This window comes from Macaca thibetana, chromosome Y, assembly GCF_024542745.1.
Source record: "Macaca thibetana thibetana isolate TM-01 chromosome Y, ASM2454274v1, whole genome shotgun sequence".
NCBI lineage: Eukaryota > Metazoa > Chordata > Mammalia > Primates > Cercopithecidae > Macaca > Macaca thibetana.
In genome coordinates, this window is record NC_065599.1 from 12,166,209 (window position 1) to 12,187,068 (window position 20,860).

The window sequence follows — 20,860 nt, forward strand, 5'->3', positions numbered from 1 at the left end:
CCCACCAGGGGCCGGCCTGCTGCTGGTGGAGACGCTCCTGGATGAGGAGAAGAGGGAGGCGCAGGGTGGCCTGATACAGTCGCTGAACATGCTGGTGCAGACTGAGGGCAGGGAGCGGAGCAGAGGCGAGTACCAGTGCTTGCTGGAGCTGCACGGCTTCCACCAGGTGCAGGTGGTGCACTTGGAGGGTGTCCTGGATGCCATGTTGGCCACCAGAGTGGCCCCCTGAAGCCCAGGCAGCGTGTTCATTATAGGGACGTCCTCCCCCAGGCTGCAGGTGGACCACCTGGTCCCCAAGTACATAGGACAGTCACATAGGAGCGTGCAGTCGTGACTGAATAAAGAAAGCAAAAGTCTGTCCGTGGCTCCTCTGTGAGAGTTCTTGATGAGGGAAGAGGCTGCATTTGGGGAGAAGGGGACAGAGGGTGCATTTGGGGAGGAGGGGATGGAGGCTGCATTTGGGGAGGAGGGGATGGAGGCTGCATTTGGGGAGGAGGGGATGGAGGCTGCATCTGAGGAGGAGGGGAAGGAGGCTGCATTTGGGGAGGAGGGGATGGAGGCTGCATTTGAGGAGGGGAAGGAGGCTGCATTCGGGGAGGAGGGGAAGGAGGCTGCATTCGGGGAGGAGGGGAAGGAGGCTGCATTTGGGAAGGAGGGGAAGGAGGCTGCATTTGGGGAGGGGGGACAGAGGCTGCATTTTGGGAGAGGGGATGGAGGCTGCATTTGGGGAAGAGGAGGAAAAGGAGGCTGCATTCGGGAAGGAGGGGACGGAGGCTGCACTGGGGGAGGAAAGGAAGGAGGTTGCATTTTTGGAGGCGATGGAGGCTGCATTCAGGGAGGAGGGGAAGGAGGCTGCATTTAGGGAGGGGGGTACAGAGGCTGCATTTGGGGAGGAGGAGGGGAAGGAGGCTCCATTGGGGGAGAAGGAGAAGGAGGTTGCATTTTTGGAGGAGATGAAGACTGCATTCAGGGAGGAGGGGACGGAGGGACAGCAGGGAGGACCGTTCAGCCCGGCGGACGTCCTGGGAGCCAGCAGCCTTCCAGAGTAGCTGGTGGGGACTCGCGGGGAGGGTGGTGGGGACGGGGCTTTCTCACGGCTGCTACGAGGGTGCCGTCCACCAGGCAGGTTCTTGGTCCTTCTCCGCACCCCAGCCTGCATCTTCCCACCTTCCCCACGATTTCCAGTGTGTCTCCTCTGTGGGAGCACCGTCGCTGCCGCTCACCCCCGGACGCCCACAGGCCACAGAGTGGCAGTTCTCCGGGCAGCTTCCGTGTCTCCTGTCTTGGTGTAGACACTGTCACGAGCGGGACCTCCCCAGCCCCTCCTGCAGGGCTGAAATGCGTCTGTAAAACACCCCCTCCCCGAGTCCAGGCAGGCCAGACTCACACCTGCCCTGCGAGGACCTCCTGGGCACACAGTCACTGCGGCTGTAGGGAGCCCGGCGAATCCACATTTCCCCCGTGCTCCACTCCCAGTTCCTGCTGCCGGGCTGTGTCCCGACCCTCAGACCTCAGTTGGCCCTGTGGGGCCCACATAGCCCCCTTTCCTCCCTAGCCCCTCCGGGAACAGCTGGGCCAACCTGGGGCTGGGCTGGGGCGGAGCCCCTCAAACCACAGCCTTGACCTCCAGGAGCACCGAGGTTCAGGCATGATCTGAAAAGCAGGGAGAACCGGAGCAGGCCCAGGTGATGTTTTTAGGGCAGACACACCCACAGCTTTCCCGTTCCCGGGCTGGGCGTCCGTCTGCGGGATATTTCAGCTGTTTTCCTTTTTTTTTTTGAGACAGAGTCTCGCCCTGTCGCCCAGGCTGGAGTGCAGTGGCCGGATCTCAGCTCACTGCAAGCTCCGCCTCCCGGGTTTACGCCATTCTCCTGCCTCAGCCTCCCGAGTAGCTGGGACTACAGGCGCCCGCCACCGCGCCCGGCTAGTTTTTTGTATTTTTTTTTTAGTAGAGACGGGGTTTCACCGGGTTAGCCAGGATGGTCTCGATCTCCTGACCTCGTGATCCGCCCGTCTCGGCCTCCCACAGTGCTGGGATTACAGGCGTGAGCCACCGCGCCCGACCCTTACTGTTGCCTGGCATCACAAAAGAATGTGTAGGTTGCTTTGTGCTTTAAGAAAACAGCTGAAATAGGCTGGGTGCAGTGGCTCACACCTGTCATCCCAGCACTGTGGGAGGCCGAGGAAGATAGATCACTTGAGGTCAGGAGTTTGAGACCAGCCTGGCCAACATGGTGAAACCCCGTCTCTACAGAAAATAACAAAAATCAGCCGGGCGTGGTGGCGGGTGCCTGTCATCCCAGCTACGGGGGGGAGGCTGAGGCAGGAGAATCGCTTGAAACCAGTAGGCAGAGGTTGCGGTGAGCCAAGATCGTGCCACTGCACTCCAGCCTGGGCAACAGAGCAAGACTGCGTCTTAAACAAATAAAAAAAAGAAAACAAAACTGACTTCTATATATTTTATGTAACATAAATTATGTGTTCTATAAATTCTGTAAATGATGCATTCTATCCATATACAGGTATGTGTGTAGAGGCGTGTGTGTTCAGGTGTGTATACGTACATACACACCCATCTGCACACACACACACACACAGATACGGTCATACGTGTCACTGAATGACACGGACCTGTTTTGAGAAATGTGTCCTTCGGCAATTCTCTTTGTGTGCACATCACGGGGTGCGCTCACACATACCGCCGTGGCACACACAGCCTGCTACTCACCTGGGCTGTGTGGCAGGGCCCCGGGCTCCCGGCCTGCTACTCACCTGGGCTGCGTGGCAGGACCCCAAGCTCCCGGCCTGCTACTCACCTGAGTGTGCCGAGTGCCGTAGGCTGCTATAACACAACGGTAGGTGTTTGTATGTCTACAAATAAAGACACAGGAAAACTACAGTATTACCATCTCCTGGGACTTCTGATGTCTACGAAGGCCGTTGTTGACTGCGGGAACGTTACCAGGCACGCGTGACTGTGTGTGATTCTGGACAGACTCCGTTTTTTTTTTTTTCTTTTTTGAGACAGAATCTCGCTCCGTCGCCCAGGCTGGAGTGCAGTGGCACGATCTCGGCTCACTGCAACCTCCGCCTCCCGGGTTAAAGCGATTCTCCTGTCTCAGCCTCCCGAGTAACTGGGATTACAGGCGCCCACCACCACGCCCGCCTAATGTTTGTATTTTTAGTACAGACTGTGTTTCACCATGTTGGCCAGGCTGGTCTGGAACTCCTGACCTCAGGTGATCCGCCCGCCTCGGCCTCCCAAAGTGCTGGCATTGCAGGCGTGAGCCACCGCGCCCGGCCTAACTGCACTTTTTTTTTTTTTACGATCACACGTGGTGTCTCCATGGCAGGCCTAGATGGACCAGGAAGAAAATTCGACTTTGATGATGAAAGGGGGAGTCCAGAGCAGTGGTGCGTGGCTGTGGCCCTCACCGCTTGGCAAGCAGGAAGGATGAGGCTTCCAGGCCCCTCCAATCACACTGGCCTCAGCGTGGGGCCAGACAGGACAGCCGCCAGGCGATGCCACAGAGCCCAGCCCTGGAAAGCGGCCAGCCCTCCGTCCCTCCTACTCCCTCCTCCTCCCTCCCATGTCAGCCTGGCCCAGAGCTGTCAGCCTGGCCCAGAGCTGTCCCTCCTTCCTCCCTTCCCATGTCAGCCTGGCCCAGAGCTGTCCCTCCTCCCTCCCTTCCCATGTCAGCCTGGCCCAGAGCTGTCCCTCCTCCCTCCCTTCCCATGTCAGCCTGGCCCAGAGCTGGGGCGACAGATAGCATCCCGGTCACCTTGGGCTGCCTGCAAGGTTTCCCCACGTACCTGCAGGATGCCGTCTGTCTTAAGGCACGAAGGCCTCTGCAGGGTTCACGGACGGCTTCCACAGCTGCTCTCGGCTCCATCTCAGGTGACCACTGGCCATCTCGAAAGCAACCTGCTTTGATGGCTTTCAAGCCTGAAGCTCCTTCCTCTCCAGCCCCTGCCACTGGGGACGGGGAATCGGGACAGGATGGAGACAGAGGCAGGCCCAGCCCGCCAGTTGTAGGGGCCAGGGACAGATTCCTACCTCTTGGGTGCCCAGGGAAGGCCCCACCCCGGATTGAAACGTTCGTGGGTCCGAGAAGGTTCTGGGACTCTGCCCAGGAAAAGGCTGGCATGGGGGGCCCCTCGGTGGAGAGAACCACAGGCGTCTGACCTAGGGGGAGCCCAGGCCCTGCGTGGTCTTGGCTGCTGGGGGTGGGCTGGGGGGCCACGTGATTGCAGCAGGACCTCCGGCGTGGCCTCCCTGTGTTCTGGTCCCCACGCCCATGTGTGCCCTTAAACTAAGGGTCCATGGAGGGCGTCCCCCAGGTGGAAGGAACCTGCAGGACACCCTCAGCAGAAGCCAGACACAGGGTCCCTGGGACCTGTTCCCTCTCGCTCTCCCTTCTGTGTCTGCTGGAACTTTTTTTTTTTTTTTTTTGAGGAGTCTTGCTGTCGCCCAGGCTGGAGAGCAGGTGGTGCGATCTTGGCTCAGTGCAAACTCTGCCTCCCAGGTTCAAGCGATTCTCCTGCCTCAGCCTCCCCAGTAGCTGGAATTACAGGTGCCCGCCACCACGCCCAGCTAATTTTTTTGTATTTTCAGTAGAGACAGGGTTTCACCATGTTGGCCAGGCTGGTCTCGAGCTCCTGACCTCAGGCCTCTCAAAGTGCTGGGATGACAGGCGTGAACCACCGCGCCCAGCCCGTCTTTTTATTCATTGGAGTAACTGTGCAAAAGCAGCACCTCTGGACTCTGAGAGTCTCTGTGTGGCATGCATAGAACATCGCAAAGACTGCGATGATTTAAAAACCAGTGGCCGGGCGCGGTGGCTCAAGCCTGTAATCCCAGCACTTTGGGAGGCCGAGACGGGCGGATCACAAGGTCAGGAGCTCGAGACCATCCTGGCTAACCCGGTGAAACCCCGTCTGTACTAAAAAAATACAAAAAACTAGCCGGGCGAGGTGGCGGGCGCCTGTCGTCCCAGCTACTCGGGAGACTGAGGCAGGAGAATGGCATAAACCCGGAGCTTGCAGTGAGCTGAGATCCGGCCACTGCACTCCAGCCTGGGCGACAGAGCGAGACTCCGTCTCAACAACAACAACAACAAAAAAACCAGTGGGGTGACAAGGCTGGAAGTCTGTGCAGGGCAGCCTGGCCGGCCGGGTTCACCCACTCCCTCCTTCTCCACTCAGCGAGCGCTGCACTGAGGGCCTGGTGCATACCAGGAGTGTCTGTCTGGCTCTAAAACACCCTCTGGATTTATCTGGGGGCTGGGGTGGTGGAAGGAGGAGGACAACAGACCCTCAGGATGATGTTGAGTACACAGCTCCTCCCCACCTGCCAAGCTCAATGCCTTGTTCCAGAAGGCTTTGCAGAGAGTCCTTTTCCAGGGTAAAGGTCTTAGGGGGCTCTTCGTGGGGGAGAGGTCTTGGGGAGCCTTCGAGACGGAGATCTTGGGGAGTTGTCTTCCAGGGGCAGGTCTTGGGGGGCCTCTTTGGGGGGAAAGGCTTTGGGGGACCCTCTTCATGGGGGAAGTCTGGGGGGCTTCCTTCAGAGGGCAGGTCTTGTGGGGACTCCTTTGGGGGAGGCCTTTTGAGGAGCCCTTTTCAGGGCGGTGGCCCTGGGAGTCCCTTTTCAGGGAGGAGGTCTTGGGGAGCCCTCTTCAGAGGGAAGGTCTTTTGGGGGTCCTCTTCTGGGCAAAGGGGTCTGTCAGGCCCCCTCATCCTGCAGCCTCATCAGCTCTCCCTGGCCCACACTTCTTACGGGCAGAGCCTCGGTAATGATTAATTACAGAACAGCTGCTGTGGCCCCACCCAACACAGAGCCTGGCACCCCACCCCACCCCGCAAAAAGCCCACCTCAGCCCTGCTCTGATTCCTTCCCGGCCATCGGATGAAGCCTAACGTCTTTCCTGCTTCCGGGTGGGACGTGGTGGCTCACACCTGTCATCCCGGCACTTTGGGAGGCCGAGGCGGGCCGATCGCTTGAGGTCAGGAGTTCGAGACCAGCCTGGATGGATGACACCCCGTCTCTATTAAAAATACAAACATGAGGCATGGTGGCACGCACCTGCAATCCCAGCTACTCGGGAGGCTGAGGCAGAAGAAACGCTTGAACCTGGGAGGTGGGGCTTGCAGTGAGCCAAGATCGCGCCACTGCACTCCAGCCTGGGCAACAGAGCAAGACTCCGTCTCCATACACACACACACACACACACACACAAAAGCCACCTCTACTTCTATATGAACCCACCACTTCTCTGAACCCCAGGGGGCTTTGTGGACGCAGATTCCATGAGAGCACCCGCTGGTCAGGCAGCAGTGATCTCTGAAGCCACGCGGGTAATTTTATCAGACGCTGGCAGATAAGGAGTCCTCGTGGCCGAGTGCCTGGCAGGCGGATCGGGACTCATTCCTCTCTACTCAGTCCTTGGAGGGGGAGGGCGGTGAGAGACACAAGCTCTACTCCCACTACCCAGCAGCTGTTCTCTCCCTCACTTCCAATTCCCGGCTGTGAGGCTCACCTCACCCTCCTTTCCCAGGGAGGCCATGTCCCCGGGTTCCGGGGCAGGTGGCCCCAAAGGCTTCCCAGGTCATGCCCTAGTCAGGCATGGCGACTGCGTTGTTCCCTCCCAGATACGAGGGGAAAAGAAGTTAGCGTCCAGGGCTAAGTCCCACGTGCAGGACTCTGTACGGAAAAACAGCCCCAGTTAGCAATTCATCCATCCATCCATCCTTCCATCCATCCATCATCTATTCATCCATCCATCCATTATCCATTCATTCCAGAATTTGCCAAGTGAGCACATCCATCTATCCATGCATCTATCCACCCACCCATTCATTATCCATCCATCCATCCTTCCATCCATCCATCCATCATCCATCCATTCCAGCATTTGCCAATCAAGCAATCCATCCATCCATCCATCCTTCCATCCATCCATCATCTATCCATCCATCCATTCATCCATCCATCCATTATCCATTCATTCCAGAATTTGCCGAGTGAGCACATCCATCTATCCATGCATCTATCCACCCACCCATTCATTATCCACCCACCCATCCACCCACCCACCCACCCATTCATTATCCAACCATCCATCCATCCATCATCCATCCATTCCAGCATTTGCCAATCGAGCAATCAATCCATCCATTCATTCATCCACCCCCCCACCCCCCCCACCCATTCATTATCCAACCACCCACCCATCCATTCCAGAATCATTTGCCAAGCAAGCACATCGATCTATCCATCCATCCACCTACCCATTATCTATCCATCATCCATCCATTCCAGAAGCATTTGCCGATCAAGCAATCCATCCATCCACCCATCCATTCATTATCCATCTATCCATCCATCATGTATCCACCCATCCATTCCAGAAGCATTTGCTCATCAAGCAATCCATCCATCCATCCATCCATCCATCCATTCCAGAAGCATTTGCTCATCAAGCAATCCATCCATCCACCCACCCACCCATTATCCATCCATCCATCCATCCATCCATCCATCCCAGAAGCATTTGCTCATCAAGCAATCCATCCATCCACCCACCCACCCATTATCCATCCATCCATCCATCCATCCATCCATCCATCCATCCATCCATCCCAGAAGCATTTGCTCATCAAGCAATCCATCCATCCACCCACCCACCCATTATCCATCCATCCATCCATCCATCCATCCATCCATTCCAGAAGCATTTGCTCATCAAGCAATCCATCCATCCACCCACCCACCCATTATCCATCCATCCATCCATCCATCCATCCATCCATCCATTCCAGAAGCATTTGCTCATCAAGCAATCCATCCATCCACCCACCCACCCATTATCCATCCATCCATCCATCCATCCATCCATCCATTCCAGAAGCATTTGCTCATCAAGCAATCCATCCATCCACCCACCCACCCATTATCCATCCATCCATCCATCCATCCATCCATCCATCCATCCATCCCAGAAGCATTTGCTCATCAAGCAATCCATCCATCCACCCACCCACCCATTATCCATCCATCCATCCATCCATCCATCCCAGAAGCATTTGCTCATCAAGCAATCCATCCATCCACCCACCCACCCATTATCCATCCATCCATCCATCCATCCCATCCATCCATCCATCCATCCCAGAAGCATTTGCTCATCAAGCAATCCATCCATCCACCCACCCACCCATTATCCATCCATCCATCCATCCATCCATCCATCCATCCATTCCAGAAGCATTTGCTCATCAAGCAATCCATCCATCCACCCACCCACCCATTATCCATCCATCCATCCATCCATCCATCCATCCATCCATCCATCCATCCCAGAAGCATTTGCTCATCAAGCAATCCATCCATCCACCCACCCACCCATTATCCATCCATCCATCCATCCATCCATCCATCCATCCATCCCAGAAGCATTTGCTCATCAAGCAATCCATCCATCCACCCACCCACCCATTATCCATCCATCCATCCATCCATCCATCCATCCATCCATCCCAGAAGCATTTGCTCATCAAGCAATCCATCCATCCACCCACCCCCACCCATTATCCATCCATCCATCCATCCATCCATCCATCCATCCATCAATCCCAGAAGCATTTGCTCATCAAGCAATCCATCCATCCACCCACCCACCCATTATCCATCCATCCATCCATCCATTCCAGAAGCATTTGCTCATCAAGCAATCCATCCATCCACCCACCCACCCATTATCCATCCATCCATCCATCCATCCATCCCAGAAGCATTTGCCAAGCACATCCATCTATCCATCCATCCACCCACCCACCCACCCATGATCCATCCATCCATCATCCATCCATCCATTCATTCCAGAAGCATTTGCCAGCAATCCATCCACCCACCCACTTATTCATTATCCATCTATCCATTCATCCACCCACCCACCCATTATCCATCCGTCCATCATCTATCCACTCATTCATTCCAGAAGCATTTGCCAATCAAGCAATCCATCCATCCACCCACCCACCCATTCATTATCCATCTATCTATCCATCATCCATCCACTCATTCCAGAATCATATGCCAAGCAAGCATATCCATCTACCCATCCATCCACCCACCCATTCATTATCCATCCATTTATTATCCATCCATTCATTCCAGAATCATTTGCCAAGCAAGCATATCCATCTACCCATCCATCCACCCACCCATTCATTATCCATCCATTCATTATCCATCCATTCATTCCAGAATCATTTGCCAAGCAAGCATATCCATCTACCCATCCATCCACCCACCCATTCATTATCCATCCATTCATTTTCCATCCATTCATTCCAGAATCATTTGCCAAGCAAGCACATCCATCTATCCATCCATCCATCCACCCACCCATTCATTATCCATCCATTCATTCCAGAATCATTTGCCAAGCAAGCATATCCATCTACCCATCCATCCACCCACCCATTCATTATCCATCCATTCATTATCCATCCATTCATTCCAGAATCATTTGCCAAGCAAGCACATCCATCTATCCATCCATCCACCCACCCACCCACCCACCCATTCATTATCCATCCATCCATCCATCCATCCATTATTCATCCATTCATCCATCCATCCATTCCAGAAGCATTTGCCGATCAAGCAATCCATCCATCCACCCATCCATTCATTCCAGAATCATTTGCCAAGCAAGCACATCCATCTATCCATCCACCCACCCACCCATTCATTATCCATCCATCCATCCATCATCCATCTATCCATCCATCATCTATCCATCCAGCCATCCAGCCATCTATTATCCATCCGTCCATTATCCCTCATTCCAGAAGCATTTGCCAAGTGAGCACATCCATCTATCCACGTATCTACCCACCCACCCGTTCATTATCCATCCATCCATCCATTATCCATCCATTCCAGCATTTGCCGATCGAGCAATTCATGTCCACTCACCCACCCATTCATTATCCATCCATCCATCCATCCATTCCAGAATCATTTGCCAAGCAAGCACATCCATCTATCCATCCACCCACCCATTCATTATCCATCTATCCATCCATCATCAATCCATCCATCATCTATCCATCCATCCATCCATCCATCCACCCATCTATTATCCATCCGTCCGTTATCCCTCATTCCAGAAGCATTTGCCGAGTGAGCACATCCATCTATCCACGTATCTATCCACCCACCCGTTCATTATCCATCCATCCATCCATCCAGTCATCCATGCATCTATCTATCCATCCATCCATCATCCATCCATTCCAGCATTTGCCGATCGAGCAATCCATCCGTCCACCCACCCACCTATTCATTATCCATCCACCCATCCATTCATTCCAGAATCATCTGCCAAACAAGCACATCCATCTGTCCATCAATCCACTCACCCACCCACCCATTATCCATCCATTATCTATCCGTCCATCATTGATCCATCCATATCCATCATCCATTATCCATCCATCCATCTTCTGTTCATTATCCATCCATTCATTATTCATCCATCCATTCATTATCCATCCATCACCCATCCATCATCCATTCATTATCCATCCATCCATCCATCATCCATCCATCCATCCATTATCCATCCATCAATCCATCCACCCATTATCCATCCATCCATTATCCACCCATCCACCCATCATCCATCCACCCATCATCCATCTATCATCCATCCATCCATTATCCATCATCTGTTCATTATCCATCCATCCATCATCCATCATGTATCTATCCATCCATCACCCATCTATCCATTCATTATCCATCCATCTATCCATCCATCCATCCATCCATTATCCATCATCTGTTCATTATCCATCCATCCATTATCCATCATGTATCTATCCATCCATCACCCATCTATCCATTCATTATCCATCCATCCATCCATCCATCCATTATCCACCTACCCATCCATCCCAGAAGCACTTGCCAAGCACATCCTGTGTGCCAGGCCCAAGCAGGCAGGCATCCTCCTGGCTCGGAGAGGAGCCTGAGCAGAGCCCACAGACAGCACCACCCTGCTGGCGGGTCACCAAGCCACCAAGCCAGTGCAGGCTGAGGGCTGAGCACACAGAGCGCCATCTCAGTGTCTGGACATGGTTAGCCGTCCCCACTCGCATGGAAGGAACCTTCTTCTCTCCCCTAAGACAGGCTTTGCAGACTTGGAAAGGGAACACCGTGTTCCAGGGCCCAGGCACTGAAAACCAGCACCAGGGCCCCGTCCTGCGCGACCTCGCTGAGGCTGGGAAACCAACACAGGCCTGTTGGGCGCAGCGCCCCAGCAAACTCCCCACCCCTGCCCAGCACCCACAGTGCTCCCGGCCTCCTGCAGGGAGCCTGGCTTGGTCCTGGGTCCTCAGAGGACACTGTCCACCGCCGGGGCCCTAGCAGAACCTCAGGAATGTGCTTGGTCTCCACGCCCTCCCCACAGCAAGGGCCCAAGGTTAGACCTACCCATGCTTCAGTGACTTCTGAGCCACCCGTCCCGCCGCCCAGCTGCCGCTCCAGCCTCCAGAGCCGGCCCCAACCTCCAGCCCCAGCCTCAGCCGCTCTCCCTAGAGGTCAGAAAAAGCCTCAGGCAGGGCTCACAGCTGCACCCAGGAGTCACCCAGGGTGAGTCCGCTCTCCAGGGCGAGCGGGTCCCTGCTGTCCACCCCCAGCCAGGGACTGTACCTCCTCAATACACAAGGGAGATAAAGGAAAAACAAGAGCGAGAAAGCACAGGGAGAGAAAAGGAAGGAAGGGAGAAGGAAACGGAAAGAAGAGGAAGGAAAAGAAGGGAGGAAAGGAAGGAAGGAGAGAGAGCGGGAGGAGAGGAAAAAAGAGGGAAAGAAAGGGAGCGATGGGGAAAGGCAGGAAATGAAGCGAGAGAGGGAAAGAAAAAAAAAGGAAGGAAAGACGGGAGGGACGGACGGGAGAAAGGGAGGAAAAGGGCAAAGGAGGAGGCGGGGAGACAGGAAAGAAGGAAACGGGGAGGGAGGAGAGAAGAAAAAGGAAAAAGAGGGAGGGAGGAGAGAAGAAAGAGGCAGGGAAGGAGGAAAGAAAAACAGGCAGGAATAAGAAAAAAGAAAGGGAGGCTGGGCGCGGTGGCTCACGACTGTAATCCAGCACTTCGGGAGGCCGAGGTGGGCGGATCACCTGAGGTCAGGAGTTCGAGACCAGCCTGGCCAACATGGTGAAACCCTGTCTCTCCTAAAAATAAAAATAAAATAGCCGGGCGTGCTGGCACCAGCCTGTAATCCCAGCTAGTTAGGAGGCGGAGGCAGAAGAATCTCTTGAACCTGGGAGGCGGAGGTTGCAGTGAGCTGAGATCACGCCACTGCACTCCAGCCTGGGTGACAGAGCGAGGCTCCATCTCGGAAAAAAAAAAAAAAAAAAAAAAAAAAAAAAAAAGAACAGGGAGAAAGGGAGAAACAGACGGGAAGAAAAGAGCGAGACAGGAAAGAATAAAAGAAAGGAAAAAGAAAAAGAGAGGGAGAAAGGGAGAGAGGGAGAAAGGGAGAGAGGAAAGAAAAGAACGGAAAAGACACGACCAGGCACAGTGGCTCACCAGGCACAGTGGCTCACAGCTGTCATCCTAGCACTTTAGGAAGCCGATGTGGGCGGATCCCCTGAGGTCGGGAGTTCGAGACCAGCCTGGCCAACATGGTGAAACCCCGTCTCTACTAAAAAATATAAAATTAGCCAGGCGTGGTGGTGGGTGCCTATAATTCCAGCTACTCGGGAGGCTGAGGCAGGAGAATCCCTTGAACCCGGGAGGGGGAGGTTGCAGTCCAGCCTGGACAACAAGAGCGAAACTGTGTCTCAAAAATAAATACATAAAACAAACCGGAAAAGAGAGGGGGGAGAAAGGGAAGAGAGGGAGGGAGACAGGAAAGAAAGAGGAAAAGGGAGGGAAGGAGGGAAAGGGAGAAAAAGGAGGAAGGGAAGGAAAGAGAAAAAGGGAAGGAAAGAGAAAAAGAAGGGAAGGAAAGAGAAAAAGGAAGAAGGGAAGGAAAGAGAAAAAGGAAGAAGGGAAGGAAAGAGAAAAAGGAAGAAGGGAAGGAAAGAGAAAAAGGAGAAAGGGAAGGAAAGAGAAAAAGGAGGAAGGAAGGAAAGAGAAAAAGGAGGAAGGGAAGGAAAGAGAAAAAGGAGGAAGGGAAGGAAAGAGAAAAAGGAGGAAGGAAGGAAAGAGAAAAAGGAGGAAGGGAAGGAAAGAGAAAAAGGAGGAAGGGAAGGAAAGAGAAAAAGGAAGAAGGGAAGGAAAGAGAAAAAGAAAAAGAAGGGAAGGGAAGGAAAGAGAAAAAGGAAGAAGGGAAGGAAAGAGAAAAAAGGAGAAAGGGAAGGAAAGAGAAAAAGGAGGAAGGAAGGAAAGAGAAAAAGGAGGAAGGAAGGAAAGAGAAAAAGGAGGAAGGAAGGAAAGAGAAAAAGGAGGAAGGAAGGAAAGAGAAAAAGGAGGAAGGGAAGGAAAGAGAAAAAGGAAGAAGGGAAGGAAAGAAAAAGGAAGAAGGGAAGGAAAGAGAAAAAGGAGAAAGGGAAGGAAAGAGAAAAAGGAGGAAGGAAGGAAAGAGAAAAAGGAGGAAGGAAGGAAAGAGAAAAAGGAAGAAGGGAAGGAAAGAGGAAAAGGGGAGAAGGAAAAAGGGAGAAAACCGTAAGAGGGAGGGAGGAAAGAAAAAACAGGAAGGGCGGAGGGAGAGAAGAAGAAAAGGAGGAGAAAAAAGAAAAAGAGGGAAGAAAGGGAGCAAGAAAGGAAGGAGAGAGGGAGACAGACATGAAGGAAGAAGGCAGGGCGGGAAAGGAAGGGAGAGGCGGAAAGAGGGAGAAAAAGGAGGGAGGCGGGAAAGCAGCAAAACTCAAAGGCAAGCGGGGAAGGAGGGAGACGGGAGCCAAGGGCGGGCGGGAGAGAGCCGGGAAGGGAGAGGAGGAGGCGGAGGAAGCAGAAAAGGCGGGAGGGAGGGAGGAAGGGCGGACAGGGAGGCCGGGAACGGCGACCCCGGCCGCAGCCCCCCCAACCCGACGGACACTGGCAGATCGGGGAGCCCAGGGCGGGTGGGCGCGGCCCAGGGACCCCCAGCCCCAGCGCGGAGGGCACCGCGGGGTCAGAGGTCGGAGGCCCAGGGATCCCCCCCTCACCCAGCCCGAGCGCAGAGGGCACCGCGGGGTCAGAGGTCGGAGGCCCAGGGACCCCCCCCCCACACCCAGCCCGAGCGCAGAGGGCACCGCGGGGTCAGAAGTCGGAGGGCCCAGGGACCCCCCCCCCCCACACCCAGCCCGAGCGCAGAGGGCACCGCGGGGTCAGAGGTCGGAGGCCCAGGGACCCCCCCCCCCCCCCCCCCAGCCCGAGCGCAGAGGGCACCGCGGGGTCAGAGGTCGGAGACCCAGGGACCCCGCCCCCCCACCCAGCCCGAGCGCAGAGGGCACCGCGGGGTCAGAGGTCGGAGGCCCAGGGACCCCCCCCCCCCCCCCCAGCCCGAGCGCAGAGGGCCCCGCGGGGTCAGAGGTCGGAGGCCCAGGGACCCCCCCCCCCCCCCCAGCCCGAGCGCAGAAGGCACCGCGGGGTCAGAGGTCGGAGGCCCAGGGACCCCCCCCCCACCCAGCCCGAGCGCAGAGGGCACCGCGGGGTCAGAGGTCGGAGGCCCAGGGACCACCCCCCCCCCCAGCCCGAGCGCAGAGGGCACCGCGGGGTCAGAGGTCGGAGGCCCAGGGACCCCCCCCCCCACACCCAGCCCGAGCGCAGAGGGCACCGCGGGGTCAGAGGTCGGAGGCCCAGGGACCCCCCCCACACCCAGCCCGAGCGCAGAGGGGCACCGCGGGGTCAGAGGTCGGAGGCCCAGGGACCCCCCCCCACACCCCAGCCCGAGCGCAGAGGGGCACCGCGGGGTCAGAGGTCGGAGGCCCAGGGACCCCCCCCCCCCCCCAGCCCGAGCGCAGAGGGCACCGCGGGGTCAGAGGTCGGAGGCCCAGGGACCCCCCCCCCACCCAGCCCGAGCGCAGAGGGCACCGCGGGGTCAGAGGTCGGAGGCCCAGGGACCCCCCCCCCACACCCAGCCCGAGAGCGGAGAGCGGTGCGGGGTCAGAGGTCGGAGGCCCAGGGACCCCCCCCACACCCAGCCCGAGCGCAGAGGGCACCGCGGGGTCAGAGGTCAGAGGCCCAGGGACCTCCCCCCACCCAGGACGGGCGCGGAGGGCGGCGCGGGGTCCCCCGGGTACACTCCGGCAGGAAACGGGGTCTCCCGAAGTGGGACCCGGGAAAGTGTGACGGGGTCGGAGCCGCCTGGAGGTCAAGGGTCAAGGGTCGGGGGTCGGGGCACCACGTGTTGCGCATCCCGGCCGGGTAGCCGCGGCCTCCGGGAGAAAGCGGGCGGCGCTCTCGGAGCGACCCGAGTACCAGGGTGGGCTCCTGACTCCGCAGCCGCCCGCCAGCCCGCTCGGGTACCGGAAGCGGCGTGACCTTCACAAGGTCAAGGCTGCCGCGGAACACCCCCGCGCTGCCCCTACGGCGCATGGGCGGAGCCTGACTCCCGGCATACCTCGGGGTGCGGGGCGGGGCGTCTCCGGGGAGCGCAGCCAATGGGCGCGGGGCGCTGGAGAGCGGGGCGGGACGCGGCGGGGTTCCCGGCAGCCCTCGGGGGCGCGGCACGCAGGCGGGGGTGGGTCGTGGCCGGGCGGCGCAGCCAATGGGCGCGGCGCGAGGGGGCGTGGGGGCGGAGAGTGGGCGTGGCGTCGGCGCCTCAGCGGCTGCGCGGTGGCCGCTCCGTCCTTTCGGTCCCGGCGGCGGCAGGGCTGAGCCAGCAACGCCCTCCATTCACTCTCCGCGCCCGCTCTCCGGCTGTCCGCCCGTTCCGCTGCCCGCCCCGCCACCATGACGGAACAGGCCATCTCCTTCGCCAAGGACTTTTTGGCCGGAGGCATCGCCGCCGCCATCTCCAAGACGGCCGTGGCTCCGATCGAGCGGGTCAAGCTACTGCTGCAGGTGGGGACGCGGGCGCGGCCGCTCCGGGGATGGGGGGACGGGAACCGAGTGGCCGGGCCGGGAGGGGACGCGGGCAGCGGAACCCTGCAGGCGGGCGCCGGAAGTGGAAGGCCGCGATGGCTTTGTCCAAGCGCCGCCGGCTTCCGGGGCAAGCGTCACGTGACCGCTGCGGCGGGGCGTGGCGACGTCCACGCGTGCGCACTGGGCCCGGCCGGCGGCGGGGATGCGGCACGGGCCTGAGGGCGCATGCGCGATGGACCAGGCCCAGGGCTGCACCTTGCAGCCGGCGGGCGGGCCTTGACCTTGAACTCAATCCTGCGGGTCCTCCGGGCTGGGACCAACCTTTCCGGCCGTCGCCTGGCCGGTGTCTGCTCTTGTTCCGTCCACCGTGAAGGGCAATTCTAAGGCCCACGGGGCAGCGAGCCTGCCCGCAGGTGTCCTGGAATAACCAGGATACGGTTACTGGTGGTTCTCACCCCCCTCTTCATAGCTCATTTGTGTAATTCTGATCCAGAGCGATGCATTTTTTTTGTCTTTGGGGAGAGGGTTATCGAAAGCAGATGATGCCTAGGAACACTGCTGCCAGCACGTCGTTGTTCACGTTGTACTCCCAGTGACCAGCTCGGTGATGGGAATGAATGGGTTTGGCCGCAAGGACAGGTCACGCCCGCGATCCCAGCGCTTCTGAGAGGCCTGAGGAGGATCGCTTGATGCCAGGAGTTTGAGAGCAGTGGGGGGCAACAGAGCAAGACCACACCTCAAAAAGAAATTATTTTAACTGAAGGAAGAAGGGCGTCCAAGTGCGTTGAGAGGCCTGGGGAGGATCGCTTTTGAGCTCAGCAGTTTGAGACCAGCCCTCTAAGATAATTATTTTAAACTTAGCAGGGTGGCGTATTCCAGGAGTTTGAGACCAGCCAGGGCAACGTAGCAAGACCCCCACATCTTTAAAAAAATTTTTTTTTTTTTTTTTTCAGATGGGGTCTTGCTCTGTCCCCCAGGCTGGAGTGCAGTGGCGCCATCTCAGCTCACTGCAAGCTCCGCCTTCCAGGTTCACATCACTCTTCTGCCTCGGCCTCCCGAGTAGCTGAGACTACAGACGTCTGCCACCACGCCTGGCTAATTGTTTGTATTTCTAGTAGAGACGGGGATTTTACCGTTTTAGCGGTCTCAATCTCCTGACCTCGTGATCCACCCACCTCAGCCTCCCAAAATGCTGGATTACAGGCGTGAGCCACGGTGCCCGGCTTAATATTTTTTTTAGAACTTAGCAGGGCGGGGTGTCCCAGCGGCTCGAGAGGCCCAGGGAGGATCACCTGAGCTCAGGAGTTTGAGAGCAGCTTGGTCACCGTAGTAAGACTCCATCTCTCAAAGTAATTTTTAAAGATAGTGGGGCTTGATGGTTGTGCACCTGTAGACCCGGATACTCGGGAGACTGAGGCGGGAGAATGGCCTAATCCACGAGTTGGAGGCTGCAGTGAGGTGAGATCGCACCACTACACTCCAACCTGGGTAACAGCATGAGACCCTATCTTTTTTTAAAAAAAGAAAGATGAGGACAACTTACCAGTAATGCCCACAAGCTAGTTTCCTAAACAGGATGATGCACTCTGGCCGGGTACAGTGGCCCATGCCACCTTCGGGAGGCCAAGGCGGGCGGATCACCTGCGGTCAGGAGTTCGAGAGCAACCTGGCCAACACGGTGAAACCCCGTCTCTACTAAAAATAAACAAAATGAGGCCGGGCACGGTGGCTCAAGCTTGTAATCCCAGCACTTTGGGAGGCCGAGATGGGCGGATCACGAGGTCAGGAGATCGAGACCATCCTGGCTAACACAGTGAAACCCCGTCTCTACTAAAAAATACAAAAAAAAACTAGCCAGGCGTGGTGGCGGGCGCCTGTAGTCCCAGCTACTCGGGAGGCTGAGGCAGGAGAATGGCGTAAACCCGGGAGGCGGAGCTTGCAGTGAGCTGAGATCCGGCCACTGCACCCTAGCCTGGGCGACAGAGCGAGACTCCGTCTCAAAAAAAAAAAAAAATAAACAAAATGAGGCAGGCATGGTGGTGGGCACCTGTAATCCCAGCAACTTGGGAGGCTGAGGCAGGAGAATCGCTTGAACGCAGGAGGCAGAGGTTGCAGTGAGCCGAGATCACCCCATTGCACTCCAGCTTGGGCAACAAGAAAGAATGATTTGTGTCCAAAAAAAAAACAAAAAAAATCACTCTGTAGCTGGGATGTTTCGGGTGGTTGGCCCCGGGTCTGGTCTGGACACCCTCTGCGTCCCCCAGGTCCAGCACGCCAGCAAGCAGATCGCCGCCGACAAGCAGTACAAGGGCATCGTGGACTGCATCGTCCGTATCCCCAAGGAGCAGGGCGTGCTGTCGTTCTGGAGAGGCAACCTGGCCAACGTCATCCGCTACTTCCCCACTCAAGCCCTCAACTTCGCCTTCAAGGATAAGTACAAGCAGATCTTCCTGGGGGGTGTGGACAAGCACACGCAGTTCTGGAGGTACTTTGCGGGCAACCTGGCCTCCGGCGGTGCGGCCGGCGCCACCTCCCTCTGCTTCGTGTACCCCCTGGATTTCGCCAGAACCCGGCTGGCCGCGGACGTGGGAAAGTCAGGCACAGAGCGCGAGTTCCGGGGCCTGGGAGACTGCCTGGTGAAGATCACCAAGTCTGACGGCATCCGGGGCCTGTACCAGGGCTTCAGCGTCTCCGTGCAGGGCATCATCATCTACCGGGCCGCCTACTTCGGCGTGTACGATACGGCCAAGGGTACGTGTGGCGGCCGTCGCAAAGTCCCAGAGACGGGATCGATGCGCAGACATTCCCTCGGGGTCCCTTGGGCTGAAGGTCTGAGATCCAGGTGTGGGCAGGGCTGGTCCCTCCTGAGGCCTCTCTCCTGGGCTTGGAGACGCCGTCTTCTCCCTGTGTCCTCACAGGGTCATCCCTTTGTGTGTATCTGTGTCCTCATCTCCTCCTCTTATGGGATGTCTTAGTCCATCTCAGGCTGCTATCACAGAATACCATAGACTGGGTGGCTTATGAACAACAAACATTGATTCTCCCACCGTCCTGGAGGCTGGACGTCTGAGATCCAGGTGTGGGCAGGGCTGGTTCCTCCTGAGGCCTCTCTCCTGGGCTTGGAGACGCCGTCTTCTCCCTGTGTCCTCACAGGCTCGTCCTTCTATGTGTGTCTGTGTCCTCATCCTCTCTTCTTATGAGGTGTCTTAGTCCATCTCAGGCTGCTATCACAGAATACCAGAGACTGGGTGGTTATAAACAACAGACATTGATTCTCCCACAGTCCTGGAAGATGGAGGTCTGAGATACAGGTGTGGGCTGGGCTGGTTCCTCCTGAGGCCTCTCTCCTGGGCTTGGAGACACCGTCTTCTCCCTGTGTCCTCACAGGCTCGTCCCTCTGTGTGTGTCTGTGTTCTCATCTCCTCCTCTTATAGGATGTCTTATTCCATCTCAGGCTGCTATCACAGAACACCATAGACTGGGCGGCTTATAAACAACAGACATTGATTCTCCCACAGTCCTGGAGGCTGGAAGTCTGAGATCCAGGTGTGGGCAGGGCTGGTTCCTCCTGAGGCCTCTCTCCTGGGCTTGGAGACGCCGTCTTCTCCCTGTGTCCTCACAGGGTCGTCCCTCTGTGTGTGTCTGTGTCCTCATCTCCTCCTCTTATAGGATGTCTTATTCCATCTCAGGCTGCTATCACAGAACACCATAGACTGGGCGGCTTATAAACAACAGACATTGATTCTCCCACAGTCCTGGAGGCCGGAGGTCTGAGATGCAGGTGTGGGCAGGGCTGGTTCCTCCTGAGGCCTCTCTCCTGGGCTTGGAGACGCCGTCTTCTCCCTGTGTCCTCACGGGGTCGTCCCTCTGTGTGTGTCTGTGTCCTCATATGCTCTTACAAGGACACTAGGCTCATAGGATGGGGCCCACCCTGCTGACCCCCTTTACTGTTACTCACCTCTTCAGAGACCTCACATGCAAGTACAGTTGTATTCTGAGGCCCTGGTGCCGGGGGTGGGACGTCAGCATGTGGATTTTGAGGACACAATGTAACTCCCGTCGTAACTGTGACCCTTTAGAAGGTCAGGGCCCTTGCTTTTCCCCCAACAGGCCTAACCCCGGCCTCTGGAACTGTCTTGCTGGGCTCCGGTAGGTGGCCGGCGGCCTCTTCCCCTCCTGGCCCTGCCCCGACCTTTGGTGTTGTAAACATCAGCTTGCACCGAGCAGCCACGTGGAGGGGGCACGGGTGGTCTTGGAAGAGCTCATCACCACCTCGGGTGGCCGTGAGCACACAGCGGAGGCTGAGCCTGGTCTCCGGTGGCCGTGCAGGCGCTGGAAGGTGACGTGCCGTTCCCCCGCAGGCATGCTCCCCGACCCCAAGAACACGCACATCGTGGTGAGCTGGATGATCGCGCAGACCGTGACGGCCGTGGCCGGCGTGGTCTCCTACCCCTTCGACACGGTCCGGCGGCGGATGATGATGCAGTCTGGGCGCAAAGGAGGTACCCGCGCGGGCTCGGGAGGCGGGAGACCCTTGCTAGTGGGAAGGGAAACCAGGAGCTCCTTGGCCTGGGCCGGTGGGAGGCCAGGAACCATCAGAGGAGGCACTGTCCCGGGCGTGGGAGGCAGCAGTGTGTCAGAAAGTAACCGGCTGTGCGGAACGATTTTCCTGAATGATGGGCTTCTGATCTTGGGGGTTTCATGGTCCAGGCAGCAATTGCTGCATCCCCACCTCCTAGAACCTCCGCCCACATCCACACCCTCGATCCTGCCCTCTCTGCGTGGACGCCAGGGGAGGAGATGGGGGACGCCCAGGGCAGGGCCTGAAGCCCTGTGTC

At 57.1% G+C, this 20,860-nt stretch overlaps 2 protein-coding genes and 1 long non-coding RNA gene across 10 annotated transcripts in view; 2 read left to right on the top strand and 1 right to left on the bottom strand.

Annotated features, from left to right (window-relative positions):
• Window positions 1-358, top strand: part of LOC126947136 (probable bifunctional dTTP/UTP pyrophosphatase/methyltransferase protein) — a 49,463-nt gene extending 49,105 nt beyond the window's left edge. For both annotated transcript variants that reach the window (XM_050777756.1, XM_050777758.1), the window contains one exon: window positions 9-358. In XM_050777756.1, the coding sequence (XP_050633713.1) occupies window positions 9-229 (221 nt within the window). In that variant the 3' untranslated portion in view covers window positions 230-358. The remainder of the gene's footprint in view (window positions 1-8) is intronic.
• The window catches only part of LOC126947143 (ADP/ATP translocase 3), a 54,947-nt gene that overhangs the window by 33,260 nt on the left and 827 nt on the right, over window positions 1-20,860 (top strand). For 2 of the 6 annotated variants that reach the window (XM_050777789.1, XM_050777788.1), the window contains exons 2-4: window positions 15,787-16,001; window positions 18,287-18,773; window positions 20,384-20,524. In XM_050777789.1, coding sequence (XP_050633746.1) covers window positions 15,891-16,001; window positions 18,287-18,773; window positions 20,384-20,524 — 739 coding nt within the window. In that variant the 5' untranslated portion in view covers window positions 15,787-15,890. Of the gene's footprint in view, window positions 1-4,230; window positions 4,241-15,658; window positions 16,002-18,286; window positions 18,774-20,383; window positions 20,525-20,860 lie in introns of those variants that run through there. The other 4 variants (XM_050777787.1, XM_050777790.1, XM_050777785.1 and 1 more) reach the window with 4 other exon arrangements.
• LOC126947151 (uncharacterized) lies at window positions 2,069-7,078 on the bottom strand. 2 transcript variants are annotated; one of them, XR_007722946.1, is made up of 5 exons: window positions 5,872-7,078; window positions 3,814-3,976; window positions 3,193-3,355; window positions 2,817-2,871; window positions 2,069-2,772 (listed from the first exon to the last, which is right to left on the bottom strand). It is a non-coding gene; the product is annotated as an uncharacterized LOC126947151 (long non-coding RNA). The 2 variants fall into 2 exon arrangements; XR_007722945.1 differs by having other exon boundaries at window positions 2,069-2,871.